This window comes from Genypterus blacodes, unplaced genomic scaffold (genome assembly GCF_046128005.1).
Source record: "Genypterus blacodes isolate CSIRO-AG114 ecotype Tasmania unplaced genomic scaffold, CSIRO-AGI_Gbla_v1 ptg000156l_1, whole genome shotgun sequence".
In the NCBI taxonomy this organism is placed as follows: domain Eukaryota; kingdom Metazoa; phylum Chordata; class Actinopteri; order Ophidiiformes; family Ophidiidae; genus Genypterus; species Genypterus blacodes.
In genome coordinates this window covers 1995059-2011476 of record NW_027466957.1, presented here as the reverse complement: position 1 = coordinate 2011476, position 16418 = coordinate 1995059, and the positions used below count along the sequence as shown (strand labels likewise).

At 43.9% G+C, this 16418-nt stretch overlaps 1 protein-coding gene across 2 annotated transcripts in view; it reads right to left on the bottom strand.

Moving 5' to 3' along the window:
- Positions 1-16418, bottom strand: part of agrn (agrin) — a 224083-nt gene that overhangs the window by 74528 nt on the left and 133137 nt on the right. For both annotated transcript variants that reach the window (XM_076167235.1, XM_076167236.1), the window contains one exon: positions 1637-1861. In XM_076167235.1, the coding sequence (XP_076023350.1) occupies positions 1637-1861 (225 nt within the window). The remainder of the gene's footprint in view (positions 1-1636; positions 1862-16418) is intronic.

The window sequence follows — 16418 nt, the reverse complement described above, 5'->3', positions numbered from 1 at the left end:
AGTAACAGGCAAAGCAGAGACATGATCCTCAATCACCGCAGCTTCACAGATATTATCCATTTCCCAGCAGTTGAGAGCCGGACGTAAGCATGTGAAGCGGAGACAAGGAAATGGATGAAGTGAGGGGTCTGTTTGATTTGCCTCCTTCCTTGGGAGCATCGGTCTGACACACTCGGCCCTATCAGTGGTGATCATAATGGAATTGGTTTGTGGATGGGCTGATTGTGGGGTGGGGCGGGTGCGGGGTTACTCCTTGAAACAGGAGACCGGGTGTAATCCTCCGCTTTCAGCACGCGGGGAGACAAAGGATTTATGAAGCGCCGCCACATATTAAATCACTGCCAAGCTGCTGGCGAGTCATTCAAAACACACCGAGAAATGAAACGTCCTATCTCCGAGAAGAGAGTAGAAAGGAAAAGTGGAAAGAGAAAGAAAATGAAGAAATGTTTTCCAAGAAGTCAGGCAAGGATACAAAGTGTGACAATATGTGGGAATAAAAAAGAGACAGAGCAGTTTGGCGGCGGAGGGCTGGAAGGCGGAGCGGCTCGTTCTGTCTAGGCCCTGCTATTGTTTTTCTGTGAGCACAATGCAGAGGCTTCTAGAGGAGGCTAGCAAACCAAACAGGAGTTTTTAATCATAATACATGCAGTGTCTCTGTATAATGCAGCGCCTCACCCGCCAGCCGCACCATTATCTGTGGGAGAGACCATTACCTCCCATTAAGAGGGAAGAACTGCTTCTAGGAGTCACGCTTTGCTATAGTTAAGCAAGGTGGGTAATTACAGAGAGAATGGTTGGCTTGCTGGAAACCAAGAGGCTGTGGATAAATCAACCGCGTGTTGCTGGCTGGGGTCGGCAACCAGAAATAGCCAAAGCTTTAGATGGAACTGCTCAACACAAAGATTTAAGAGCGTCAGGCCAGGCTCGCCTCCCCTCATGCCTCAGCCCTCCCCAGGGAGAGGGAGGTGGGGGGCAACCTAAGGTCACACTGGCCGACTCAGGATGGATTTATGTGACCAACCTTCTGCCGGGGGAACCTGTACATCTATCTCTAGTTGCACCCTCCTCTTTCTCCCAGACGCTTTCAATGGTAGCTGACAAAACACTACTTCTCCATCAGGCTCGCTGCAAGAAATTACCTTAAGTTGAGCGCCATGAGAGTAACAACAACCGCTTGATGATAAGGAGAACAAACAGAGAAGCTGGGCGGTGACAGAGAGGACGGGTCTAAAGGCCTGCTTACAGAGCGTCTCACACTGCAGGAGAAGCTGCTTGAGGCATGGCCACATGAAAGAGAATGGAAATTAAGAGGGTCATGCTGTAAGATAGTGGAGGATTTAAAGGGAAACAACAAAATAGTGCAGAGATGAAAGGAAAGAGGAGGGCAGGTGGTGAGGGGAGAGGAGGAAATGCTAATAACTGGAATGCACTCCAGAGAACAACACAACAGAAAGAGCATTTTAGGAAGGAAAAGAAGAAGAAGAGACTGTATTGGGTCAAATGAAAGCTATATTAACATGGAACTCAAAGTACTAATGAGTCATTTTTTAAGGTAACACGTCATGAAGTGTGTGTGTGTTTTGAACAAATGAAAGTTTCACATTCTTGCAGGAACGACGGCTGTCTGTGAACTCACCACAGGGCCCTTGGTATTGCACTCGGATGTTCTTCTGGTGTTTGCAGGCCTGCTGATGAAGCTCACACTCGTTGCGGTAGTCTTTTCCGTCGCTGCCGCACACCGTCTGCTGGGGTTTGCCCTCGCAACCCAGAGGGCACATGCATTTAGCAGACAGGCCGTCGGAGGACTGGACACAGGTGCTGCCGTAGCTGCAGGTCACCTCGGTGCAGGGGTCCTTCAGAGCTGGAAGTAGAGGAAAGACACACATGAAAAACAAGCTTTACTTGTGCTCAGAGAAGGCTTGTTACACTGAAATATCCTGTCAACTGGCTGTACTCCAGGTGCTCGCTACTTCTTTTGGACTGGAGTGCCTCATGGCTGACAAGGTACCTTATTGAAATGGGTTCTGGTGTACATTTGGAAGCCGATCGCCAAATTATTCTGGCCCTGAAAAAGTCCTTGAATCCTCTGGGTGAGGACGTGCTGTCACAGCTGTCTCCTCGTACAACCATCTTCTGTCTCATTTGCCGCACAATGCCGATTGAATTAGGAGCTTCGCCACGTTTCGTAACGCTGTGCTCAAACATGCTTTATTCACCGCGTCTGAAAGCAGCCGTCTGCATATTTACCTTTCTACAAATGAGACGACGGCAGAGAGGCGTTTTCCTCCCGGAGGACTTTGTTTCCACCCTAATTAAACCGCCGAACGACTCATCTCAATGACACAAGGTGGAAGTTTTAATTTCACATCTGTTTGCCGCTGGCGGGGGGGTTTTCTCGGGTTTAATAAGCTCGACAAAAGCCGGCCATCAGATTACAATCACTCTCATTTCGCGCCGTGATACATATTTATGACTCTGGTGGGCAAACAGGCTGGTAGATGGAGCTCTCCCTGGAGAGAGCAGCTGACTTGGCAGCCGTTTCATTTCCGAAACTCACCACTTTTAGAGTCAATATTTATCCATGTCCAATATTATCCAAGCTTTTGTTGTACCCAATGTCAATTAATTCCATTTTCAAGGGTTGAATTCAATCTGCAGTCCTTCGCCACACCACGCGTTGTTATGTTGTTGCTTTGCCCCCTCCTCAGATGAAGATAAGAGAGAATGTGTTTATATTTGTCTTCTTTTTTAAATGATTCCATGCTTTGGATGGACTGGATAGTGTAACACTGTTTTATTAATACACGTCTGCTTGAATCTCTTTTTAGAATGTGCAGAGATATATTATGGATGTGTGGAGACAGCCGCGGTGCGAGGATCACTCTGCTATGCTGCTTGATCAAAGGATCTGCATATCCGCCCACCTCCTTTTCCTCATCTGCATGACACATCTTCCCCTTTCCTTTTCTCCTTTCCTCTTCCTTCTGTTTGAGGTTCGGTGAGCTAGATTTTTAATGATCACTGACTGTACTGTGCTCAGAGCTTCACAAACTACTAGAAAACTCTTTACATTACAAAGACAACTCGAGGATAATTTGCTATACCTAACATACCACCTCATTGCAGCTCCTGAGGGGAAAAACTGTTTTATTTATTGAAATCAGGAGTCATTATGAGCCATCAATAGTCAATCTTGACCTGACAGACTTTGACCCCCACATAAATTGAGGCTAATCATAGGAACAGCACAGTGATGACCTCTGGGATTCACAGAGACAACATTATTGTCTCGGGTAAAAGGCCATTTCAAATCACAGTCATGGAGGTAAAACGAGCCATGAACACAAAAAACTGGTTTTGTTCTTGTTGTGAAGAACAAAGACTAGGGATAACATTGAAAGCTGTGCTGATTTTGAGGGCCCAGGTGTTTGGAATGGAGGGATTTTCAGATGTATACACGCTGATGAGAAGAGAACCTTGTCAGAGTCCTTACAGACTGTGTGAAATGGTAGTTGTTAAAGTCTTGCAGGCTACAGCTGGAGCTGCCATCCTGAGCTGAGGGTGGGGAGGAGGATGAGGGAGAAGCAGAGTGATCCTCCTCTCCTGGTGAGTGGGCTCCTGTTTGCTTAGTGACAGTAAACAGTATTCTCCTTGCACTTCTTGATCTCATTAAATAATAGCCACGCTCTCTCTTTCTCCCCACCCTCGCCTCAAAACGAAGCTGGCATGTTGACAGGCGAAGAATGGGAGGCGGCGGTAAGGGGCACGCGCTAGGTAGAATGGGAAGAGGAGGTGGGGGCTCTCAATTTGAATGCTAACAGGGGCCGTTTTTTTGCAGCGAAGCGCGGCTTGGATGAGGCGTTAGTGCAGATAAGCCTCCCTTCTCAGACTCAGACAAGCAGGCAAATTGCTTGGGCGAATGTGATCGGTTTAACAAGCATATACGGGGGAAAAAAACATGCTTGCAGCAGCAAACTTGAGGGAGTTCTGGCTTATATTTTCTCATTATCATCATTTGAAAGGTGGCGAAAGAGGGGGAGAAAAAGCGGAGAGCTGAATCAGTCGGCAGAGCTGGTTTTTGCTAAATTAGAAAGCTCCTCAGTGCCAATTAGATCAGCAAAGCTCAACAAGATGTAGACTGAAAAGATAATGATTAAAATAGGACAGATAAGGCTGAGAGCTAAAGACCTAATTAAAGTCATAAAAAGGCAATCTAGCAATGGTTAGATTCTAAAAAAGGTAAAAGGAGGAGGCCTTTCAGGACACACAGCATTATCAGGACTCTTATGATCACTCTGTTATATGTCTAATTGAGGGAAATAAAGCTCTGTTGTTTTGTTTTAACCCTTTGCATGTTCTAGGACACATTCTTAAAGGCAGTTCTGGAATAACTCCAACCACTTTTCTATAATAAATGCTTCAATTCCTCTAATGGAAGAGCATTTATATTAATACACCCCCCTGGAATACACTGGAATATCTCCACTTAGCCGATTAGCTTTATATGCTGTAGATGGGCTCTACTGTTTGCCAGAGGGGAGGCCACTGTTCCCTCTATTTCATTTTGGAAGAAATGTTTCACCTGAAGCTGTTTTCTCAGTGTTTTCACCCTCAGCATGTCACAAAATTACAAAAAAAAACCTCACTTGGAACAGCTTTCAGATATCACTTAACTCCAAAACTCTCAAACGAACAGAGGGAAATATATATAAAATACACAAATAAAAGCTTTATTGGAGAATTTACCTTCTGGCTTTGAACCAAAAAGCAACTTTACTGGTCTAACTCAGTTTATTGGTTTATTAGGTAGCATGATTCAGCAATGTAAAAACAACTTTATGGTTGTAAAGGGAAGTGGGCGAAGTTATGGAAAGTGACCTATGATCACGCTATTTATGCACTAACCTCATTAAAAGGGGTTCAAGGACCTGAAACCTGAACAACAAAAGTGGACAAAAAGCAACTGCTGGGGTAGAGGAGTATAAGAGGAAGAGGGGGTTACAGTGATCCCCCCTGTGTGCTGTCTGCTGCTGTGTGATCTGCTGTTTTGTGCTGCAGTTTATTAATGCTTCATTAGGGCTGGGGAGCTGTCAGTGCCACGCTGGGCTTTACCTGATGCCCTGCTGCCACAACATGAGCAGCAGCCCAGATGTGTGTGTGTGTGTGTGTGTGTGTGTGTGTGTGTGTGTGTGTGTGTGTGTGTGTGTGTGTGTGTGTGTTCATATAGCCCTGTGCAAACATACAGATAGTTGCAAAGTTCTGATAAGTTGTGAGTTTGCGTTATGCATGCATGTGTATCCGTGCAGAGAAAATATGCGCGTGTGTGTGAATGTCTGATGCTTCCTGTTGTGCTTGTGGTGATAACGGTGAGAGCAGGGGTTAGAGCTAATCAAATGCAATGATGCGATGTGAGGGAAATTGGCAGTGTGTGTTCTAATCAAGAACCCCCCCGTCAATAGGATGAGAGAGAGAGAGGGGCAGGAAATGTGATGATGGAGACAAAATAGCTATGATGAGCCTCAATGGAATTTTAGAGAAACTGAGAGCATTGCAGAAAATAGACAAAGAAATATAATACACCTGGACTCAACCTGGATATATTCAGTCGCACTGAGCTGATTATGGCACAAAAACACTGTTGCGATTGTTTAATACTGTATGAATAAGCAGGGAGTTCCAATTAGCTATTTCTGGCTGCCATGTGGGTATTTCTGTGTCAGTTATTTATCCTGATCTTCGTCTATACCAACAGTAATAACCAGGTTTTCCCCACCACAGTGAGACAATTGACGCTTCCTCTTTCTCTCCTTATCACTTCCCCCTGTCCCACACACTGAGGGGGCAATACTGCTTTTCCTGAACGTCATGGATCTATTTAATTTATATTGCTATTCCCATTTTGGACAAATATTTAAAATGTTTACTGCATATTTTCTAAACAAAGGAATATCATCATGTCAGAGTTATTTGTAATCTCAAATGCTAAGAGCAATAAAAAGCTAAATACATTCAATTCAATGTTCCTCTGCCGATCGAAATGTCACTGAGACACCTTTAGATTGATTTTCTTTAAGAATAGAGTAGGACGCTTACAGCAATAAGAAGTGAAATAGCACCAAAATCCTGACTACATGTATTTTAAGATTACTCATTTAAATATAAGATGGGATGCAAACAAAGGATGGGATGGGGGGAGGAAAGAAATTATGGAAAGTAGATTAAGAGGTAGCATGGACCAAGCAAGAGGGAAAGATGTAAAATGTATGAAAGAGATAAGGGAACGGGTCACAGTGGGAGAGCGAGAGGGGGGCCGACTGGGTGAGCAGTCAGAATGTGAGACAGATTAATAGACAAGATCAGTCGAGACGGACGTTCCAGAGATAAAATATGCAGCCAGAGAAGAGAACCAGAAGGCAGAGACAGAGAGGAGACCAAAGGATTAACAGTCCATACAGCTATCCAAACACAATATCTACACACACACTGGAGGGTGATTCTGTGTTTGATGTAGTGCTTCTTGAGAATGAAAAATAAACCACAAAAAGGCACTGATTATTCTCCTGTCATTTAAATACACTCACACTCAGGGCAAAAGTGAAGTTGTGTATGAGTGTGTGTGTGTGTGTGAAATGTGATTTGTCAGACGATCCTGTCTGTTTAACTCTCTCAAATGGCTTAAGGAACAAACTAATAAAAAGCACCATTAAATATTGAGTACACAGGACATGTCAATATTTACGATCGGTAAGCATTTGTGTGTATTGATTGCGGGAAACATAATCTTCAATAAGTTATCATCAACGTTATATCACTTGCTCGTCACCAGAAATACAATCTTCAAGTTTAAGACGGTTCAATAACCAGATCTCTGTAAATCAAAATGTCCAGTCACACACATTCAATCTCGTGTACAGTTCTCCCAGTGTTAACTCATTGATTGATTTGATCTTGTTTGCAGAGCTCCAGGGGATTGAACTAAAGAAAAGCCTCTGGATCTGGATTTAGGTGTGTGTGTGTGTGTGTGTGGAGTGTGAGAAAGCCTTGCGTGTATAGCTGGAGGACTCGTCCACAGGATGGGTGGCTTGACAGCTGGAGTTGATGGACAGTCTCTTAAACCCTCGTACCTCCCTACCGGCCCGTATAAAAAAACTCTCTATTACTTATTGGAAACCTGTCAGTGCTTGTACCGAGAGTTGTGCCTGTTGGATTAAGACTTAAGTCTAGGACCTTAGTGCCAAATCTGCCATCCCCTCGTCCCAGCTGTTTATTAAGTGCTCATTTGTTTACCTCTTTAAGCCCGCTTCATATAATCGATAATACCTTTATGCTGTTGCAGATTGGAAAGCTTTATAGCAACCGGCCATGGATCATAAGCAGTAAGATAAAAAGTCATTACACTCAGTTATCAGATGGATTATTGCATAAGACATTCACACCGCACATCAGATTTACTGACTGGATGTTTGCAGCACTAAAACATCACTGACAGAAAGACAAAAAGACTTTGTGTTTTTCAAATCGATAATCTTCTATCAGAGAGCGACGCCTTGAATGCGCCTCATGGATGATGATCCTGGACCGGAGAAGAGGAAGGGAGGGCTCATGTTGGCTAAATGGTGCCTTTGCTACATGCTTCCTTTCATTAGCCTCTGATTAAGTGTGAGCCAGTGGTGTTACGGAGCCAGAATCAGTGCTGGTGTGCAGCAAAGCATTTAGTTAATCATACTTGGCCTTTGCCATCAACACTTGTTAATGAGTGATGGCCGCTGGGCGCAATATGCTGTTCAAAGCTGCTGAGAAGTAAATTAGCTGTCGGTTCTTTACACAAACACATCTGTGGACGTACACAGTCTCTCGCACAACAGATAGAGCAAGAATACAGAGTGTTTTAGAGGTACGGAGTACGGGAAGGCATCCGTTTTAAATTCCCAGTGATTTAGAATAAATCTCCACATATCAGCTGGAGAAACATCAACATCAACAGAAACCAAAAACCAAATCCATCCTTTTGAAGCCCAAAACAGAAATACATACTAATGACTGTTTGGCACCCAAGATGGGGAATAGATTTTAATAAATGAGGATCAAATACTAATCCATGTCTGTCTCTCACTCATGCACGTTTCAAATCTGACAAACTCCTCTAACCTCTTGTGTGCTTCCTCCAGCCCTCTGACATAGAACCATGTTTAAAGTGACAACATTTTCATTTAGCTACTTTGGAAAGCGTCTCTGGGTGACAGAGAGAGACATCATGAAGCTAGCGAAGGAGCAGAGAGTAAGATCATTTATGCAGCACAAATAGTGGGTAAAAATAGCTCGGATTGATCCTCTTTGTCGTCGTCTTCTTTTTCTGGCAGACATTATTACTGCTGCTCCATATGTGTGGCTTATTTCTCTCTGTTAAGTTAAGAGATGTGAACGTATTCTGGCTTAATTTCGCATTAATGAATGCTTGATTATGATCAGAGAAAAGTGTCTGTCCGTCAGTCTGCCAGTGATTCTGATAAACAGTATAAAAATGACCTCATTCATGCCACAGAGAGAGAGAGAGAGAGAGAGCTTTATGATCGCATCTCGCCCCTGTTATCCATTTAAAACAGGATATTGTGTCAGGACATAACATAGGGAGGAACAAGCAGCTGCTCAGAAGTAATAATAAAGGCAAGGCAGGAGATACTTCCATTGATTTGTGCATAAATTGGAGCATCACACATATTGAATTCTTTCAAATGAACATAGGTTGAATTCAATATTTGTAGTGTCTCAGAGGTTTGAAAGTGAATGAGGCTGCTTGTTTGTTATGGAGCCATAAAAGCTTTATTTTCTTAAGGTGATAAACTGGCAATGTTGTTTTGAGCCATTTGGGGATGCTATAGAATGTCACTGCTGCAACAACAACAACACACAACTATATCTGTGTGACTCAGTTTGGATGAACATTTACTGAAAAACATAAATTAATCTTCCCTGTAATATAAATCAACTCCTTTCAAGACTGTTCTGGAAATGTGTGTGTGTGTATTGAGAGAAAACATATTCAGATAGATAAGATTAGCCGCCTAAATCCTTATACTTCATGTGACCGCAGGAGTCACACTCTCACCTCCCACTCACCGCTGAATAAACTTAGAACAGAAACTTGTTGTTCCGCCTTTAAACTCTATAATTATTCAAACTGACTGGCTGGACTAACAAAATCGATTAGCTTTTGTACAAAAAGTCACAAGAGAGAGTTTGGTTCATACATCTGTATTGTGTGACAGCTTCACACACACCCTCACAGACACAGCATACAAATCCACAAGCTTTGGAATTCCCAATCCTGACAATTGTCACCATTGTTGCGCCGAACAAATAAAAATAAAACATTCCCCTATTGTGTGCTTAGCTGATTGTTATCCTCACGTTTTCAACATGTACTCTGCTTCTCTTATTCGCTCTCTTTAACATTCCACTCCAAGTATAAGAAGGAAACATAACAAATAACTATGCATTATTCAGGAGAAGCTAAATGCATAAATGCATTAAAAAAAGTCTTCAAAACACACGCTTTTGTGAGATAATAAGCGATTGTGTGTACGTGTATACAAATGTGTGTGTGTGTGTCTGTGCATAATCAGTGTTTGCCTGCAGGTTTCAGCGAGGTGAACAGAGCAGAGAGGGTTATGATTTGTCTTACAAGTAGTGGCGGATGAATGGGACTGTGAGGCAAGATGGAGAAATCTCACAAATCCCATGACCATCTCTGCTACGTGTGTGTGTGTGTGTATGTGTGTGTGTGAGTGTGAGTGTATCTACATGTGAGTTTATGTAAATGAAGAACAATGGCTGGTATGTAAAGTATACTGTGTATATATACGTATATACATATACAATTAATTGGCTTACGAAATGCCTGCAGCGTGTGAATACAATTATTCATGCATATATTTGTACATACAGTTTATGCATGTACAGGATTTTAGATACAGCATCTGTGCACACACGCACGCACGCACGCACGCACGCACACAACACAGGACCATCAGGCGCATGTTATGGTTATGAATACCAAACTCCAGTCAATGCCCTGGGGAAATGAAAGCACGGAAACCGACTTATTTACTGTGACCTCTCACCCCTGTGTCTATGTGCATGTGTACGTGTCTCTACAAGGATTCAGGAATCACCCCAGAGAAATTAGATTACACTGTGTGTGTGTGTGTGTGTGTGTGTGTGTGTGTGTGTGTGTGTGTGTGTGTGTGTGTGTGTGTGTGTGTGTGTGTGTGTGTGTGTGTGTGTGTGTGTGTGTGCCAGAAGTAGAAAAGCAGCAAGAAACTGAAGCAACCAGAGGAGAAAGAAGTGAGGGGGAGAGACGAGAGAGGAGAGCAAGAGCAAGAGCAAGATATTCTTGGCATGTCTAACAGTGAGCAAATGAAAGAGAGAGTGGAGAGGGGGGAGGAAAGGAAAGAAGAAGAAAAGACAAGAAGGAAAGGAGGAATGCGAGGAGGGAATAAGGGACGTGTGAAGGACAGAGGGACGAGAGAAGGGAGAGAAGGGTTCAAGGAAAGAATGAAGGGAAGGAAGTGGAAGGACGATTCGATTGGAAAGGCAAAGGCAGCCGAGTGAAATGAAGAGAGGAAGACTTTGACACTGCTCAGTGACACTGAACCAGGCGGAGGTGTTATCTTTACCCAAGCCAGAAGTGATCACCACCATCTAACACCTTTACCACAGGGGGACTCCAAGCATATCGCCGTGGCAACAAAAGAGCAGTAACAGCATAAGCTAATAGTAGAATAGGAAGAGGGAAGAGGTTGAAGAAGGCTTGACTTTGTCTCCAGCATTGGTGCTGAACGAGGATCCCAAACTCCTTTAACCAGCCGGTGTTTAGCACAGTGGGGGGGCGATGAATCAGAGCTTCACCCACCAAGACAAGACTCCTTAACAAGGCCACAGCTCAGGTGGGCTCACCGAACATGTCAGCTTTCATTTCTCTGAGGAAAAGCTGTTTCTCACCGACAACTGGAGGAGTAAAGCACAAAGAGCTGTCGTGCTCCACTCAGTTCTCAGTGATCAAAGATAAACAGTCAACTGACAAAACACAACTCACACTATATGATCACTTTGTTTCATTTTACAACCATAATGTATATAAATGCCCCTTGTGTAGCAGAATGTAATGTGACTTAATTACTTTCATGAATAAGTATGAGTGACAGCTGAACCTGTCGCTTGCTTCACACTGACATTTCTGTCAGCCGTCTACACGTTTACTGCCTCTGTTTATGAGCTGAGAAAATGAGTGGTAGCAATAACATGAAACTATATGAACTGCTGTATTAATATATGTGTTAAACAAGTGACAAGTGACAACATTTAGTTAAACTTCCTGGAATGATGAGCAAACAAGCAAACCAGCTGGCCGCATTTTGAACAATGTGTCTAAGACCTACAGCAGCTTCTACACTGGTTGATTTGACAAGATGTTTTTCTTTTCTGTATCTTACAAAGTGCCTGGAAGTGTTTTTAAAATGCCCCAAAATCCGTCAGTGAGGTCAAAACCTGACCCATAGGTCCTTTTCCTCCACATATAAGTCAAATTCATTTGTGTAGCCCTGATGTCACACACAAAGGGCTCACACTTCAATGTCCTGGCCTCGCCCAAGCTCCCCAAGACGTCGAGGGAACAAAAAAACAAGAAAAATATGGAATAAACCTCAGGAGAGGCAATTCAAAGAGATTCACTCTCCTGGAACGGCCAGGTGGGCAAGAAGAAACAGGGAGAGAAAGAGACTGAAGGGTGGGGAGTGTCTCAAACACACATCGGAAAATCAATCTCCATTGATCACTCTCCAACATCATTCATCACACACACACATTCCACATTTTTGCATTACTTGCTGCACAGCTCAGGTGAAAAAGTGAGAAAAGAATGAAAACTCCACGGTTCCAGCACAGTGGCCACACATGATGAGTTCAGCAGCTGCTCTCAGGCTCTGTGGGAGAGGGGAGTGTATTTACCTCTGCGCTCCAATCCCAATATTAGCAGAGCCAACATGGTGCGCGTCGATTATAGCATACTCATACACACACGCACACACAGCTGCCTCCCCGTGTCTAAGCCCAAAAGTGCCTCTGCTGCCCGTGCTTTCCGTCTCTCTCGTCTTAACGGACCGCTTCTCCTCTTGTCTCCTGTCTTTATCTCGTGTCCTGACGGGCCAATTTCGACGAGGTTCTCCTTTTAATTTTGGTAATAACTTCAGCCGCTACCCGCCCACTGCCCGACCGCCAGAAATGTAACCCCGCCATCCCAAATCATCCATCTCATACGAAAAGCGAGATAATGAAGAAGCTGGAGAGGAGCTGGGCAGGTTATGTGAATATTAGAGTGGAGTACAGGGGGCAACTAAGTGCTGGCACAGTAACAATGTAAGGGCTGTTTGGTCTCGCCCTCAGAGGAGGCTTTCACAATTGCCTTGGCCCTTAATAGGCAGTTCAGTGTTATGAGCAAGGTGCTAAATGAATGTTGTTACAAGCAGTAGTAAGTGGGTTTTCTGCTATTGAGACAAATTGAGCTCTGAAGTGTACAGTGCAGCGAGGACGGTGTAAATCTACGAGCACCTGTCAGTCCAGTGCCGTGCCAAAGGGGAGGAATTTATGGTAGACAGGAGGGAACAGAGTTAATAGAGGGTTTGGACTGTAAATAAAGTGTGCACTGTAAATAAGCCAGCGCTTTGTACACCACAATGTGGGGAAAAGTTGTTTTTACGCCACATTTTAACTTTTTAAATGGTTTGTCATGGTTTCCTATCTTGACATTTCAGTTTCAGAAGGATCAAAAAGGGATTCTTAGAAATTCTAGAAAGGATTTTCACCTTCTTTAAAATGTGGGGGTTGTACTTTTTTTATGTTGTTTTAATTTTGTGCAAAAATTTGGAAATCTTAGCATTATGAAAATGTGCAAAAAAAACCCCTCAAAAATCCACTTCTGCAATTTCTAAAAGCAGCACCACTCTGTTCACTGAGTGAAAACAAACCCGGGTTTTTACGGCCTCTCTCAAAGCGCCCGCTTGTATCTGAATCTGGCTCAATGATGCACACTGTAGCAACGTCCACGGCCTGTGAAACATGGCTATACACCCAACAAGCCTGTCGATCAAATGTGTTGGCGGGAACATTTCATGTCAATATGTTACTAAAGTAAACAGCTAGTCAGGGTTGTAGTTTTCACAGCTCATACTGCATACCCCCCCCCCCCTCCCTGTTGACCAAATGTCCCTGAGGTCCATCACACACTTCTTTCTGACTCATTGAGCACAGCATAAGCAGTCCAACCAAAAATCTCCTGCACCCATTCAGTGCCACATACAGTCAGGAGGTTCTTCAATGAGAATTGCCAGCGAGTTCAATTCAAACTCAAAAGTTGCTGCACAACTAATGCCATAACATTTCCAAATGTTAGTGGGTTCCCACCGTGAGGAATTCAACCACAAAAACATCCAAAACTCAGACTGTTCTAACAAAATGTGCTCCATGTAGGCACACCTCATGTCCTTTCATAAGGAGGCGACATGTGTATGAATGCACTCCTGAGTGCCAGAGAAGTCCCCCGAGTTGGTTTGAATTGGACATGACAGCTCCTCAGAATTGCAGCCAATTCACTTAGACCCATTGAAAGCCCCCCCCCAATTCAAATCCAACGAGTCAGACGAGCCTTTCACAAAAGCATCAATCCAACCGCCAACGCTATTCTTAAAGTTAAAAGCCATCTCTTTCCTTCTCTCAGCGCTGCCCTCACTCCGTCTTTCCCTGCTTTGTCTTCCTCTCTTTTGCTCTCTTCCTCCATCAATCCTGACAACTCTATAATCTCAGTCAGACTGACCCGTCCAGGACCTCTGCACTGGCCAAATTTATTGCAGGCACAAAGAGAATGAGTACCTGTCAGTATGCTTGTCCCTGACCTCTTGACACACACACACAAGCACACACATACAGTACACACACGCATACGTGAATTGTCCTCTGGCACTCAGTGACCGCTCATTCTAATTCCTTATAGAATAAATAAATAAAACATAAATACAGAGGTAATCCCAATCACAAACTCAGACACTTATCTAAAGCTCTTCTGATAAAAGCTTTAACCTCATCTTAAGACTTTGTTTCAACCTCCCCTCTGCTGAAGACTCACAATCTTTGCTTTTTTTTTTTCGGTCAGCAGCCTTTCTAAAAGCTTTCTATTGACTGAAGTCGTCTCGCTATTAAGGCTTCAAAAAGAGAGTTTGTGAGCTGTGGGCAATTCCTAAAAGTGCTGCTGTGTTATAGACAAATGTGAATTCATATATTTACTTACAATTTCATGTATTAACAAAGCCAATTTACCAATGTAATGTAAAAATGACACCACCTTTTCACGAGCAGCCTGTAAGGTGAGATGATGTCGCGGAGCCCTGAGTAAGATGTGCTAAAGACAACACTGAACAGAATGGAACATACGTATACATATGTACCCTAGAAATCGCTAATCAGGGAATTGTGACCCATTATCCCTTATGTCACGGTTGGTTCTACATGTTCCATGGTTTAGTCTAGACAACTAGCTGTTCTCCCACTCCAGAGCCACATCAGACTGAGGCTGAGCCATGAGACGGCCCTGAGGTAGTGCACTTAGGCTGAGGTTACACTATAGCATTTCATCTGACTTGAAGAACCGGAATTTGAAAATCTAATAAATATCTGACCTCATCAGGCCAGTGTGACTTACGGTTACACTGTGACAGTTCAATGGGAGCTGTGCGATCAGATTGCAGATCCAATTTCATTCTCCTGTGTAGCATTTAAAACAACTGGAACTGCAGCACACACAGGGCTGAACTGCTGCCAAATGTATATGACTCACAAAGGGTCCCTAAAACAGTATTTGGACATCATTTTCAATTAACTGAATTTCCATGAATGAACAGAGACCTACACATTATTTAGGCTTTAAAACGCTCCGGCTGTTTATAAGTCACAAACGAAATGGAGCTGCAACGAGCACTATTGCCACAAATGGCTCAGGTTAGGGTTAATGGGTAGGGCTGGGATGGGCAGAAACACCCAAAGGGGCACTTTTAAGGGGTGGGGCAGAAGGGCCAGGGGAGAGGATGGAGGGGCTGGGCTGAGGCTGGGGTTGGGTGGGGTTGTGTTAGGTTAGGTTAGGTTAAGGTTAAGGGCTAAGGCCGGGAGAAAGCACCTGATACGGCTCAGGTGTGGAGTTATGAGCTCATATTCAAACTGTCTGACATTAACACCCTCAAACCCACCCATTTTTATCAGTCATGGTAAATTCCACCAGTATGCCAGCTACATGCAGGCTCTGAAACGTTCTGTGTTTACATGAGTCATATTCAGGTGAAAAAGAAGAACAGAAAACTGCCTGAACACGGGTCAGCATCCAGTATGTCCACTTATTAAGGAGGCTCAAATGAACTGTACTTGGCTTCTACTTGCAAATGTGACATGTCATGGGAGGAGAGAAGCGCTCTGGCTGACAGTATATTGTCATTTTCACAAATAACTATAATTATCAGAAATCTCTTTAGAAGAATTATACATGTCCAGGTCGCTCGTTTTTCCAAGTATGTCTCCTGCGGTTGGCAGCAAGGGGGTAATTATGGTGCTTCTGATGGCCTTAATGCTCCAAAAGCCATCATTATCGCCGTTTCACCATTTTTTTCCCTCACTGTCTGGATATAATCTGTTTCATTGGTCTGTTCAGTCACTCATTAATATTTTCTTTCAAAATATCTTCCTCTCCCTCTCTCTCTTTCACTGTTCTCTCCATCCTTCCTGGCCTCTTTCCATCCTTTCTTTCCATGCATTTCCTCTCTGCCGGTGGTTAGCAGCCACCAAGCATGTTATTAGTGCCAGGTCCCAGCCAGCACTACAATCAGACCCCTGGAATTAGCAGTGGGCGCACACTGGCAAGCAGGCATGCCACTGATGAAACGCAGTAGTTATTGAGGCTGCTGCAATGGAGCGGCTTTGGCCGGAATCCGCCAATCTCCTCGGTGCTCCTGGATCTTCATGAGCTCTGCTAAAGAGAAGCAATGAGCGCTCCAGTGGGACTGCAGGCACACACACCAGGGGCGAAGGGATGCGGAACATACTGGATGGCCAGCAGTGGGAAACATTGAGTGGCACATATTTGTGGGAGACAGCTGCCATACCGGAGAGACAATAGATTGGAAATAATGGGCACGTGTTGTGTAATTGGGGATGGATATGGTTGTTGTATCAGGATTGGGTTGTAATCCATTTACTTGACAATAACAAGCAATTTAGTGTCACTGGGAGACTTGTGATTGGTACTGGAGCGGCTGCCTTAGCTGTCTGTCCCAAACATCAAAACATCCAAATCCCATGTCCCCTTTTCTGTTGTTCCACTTCAT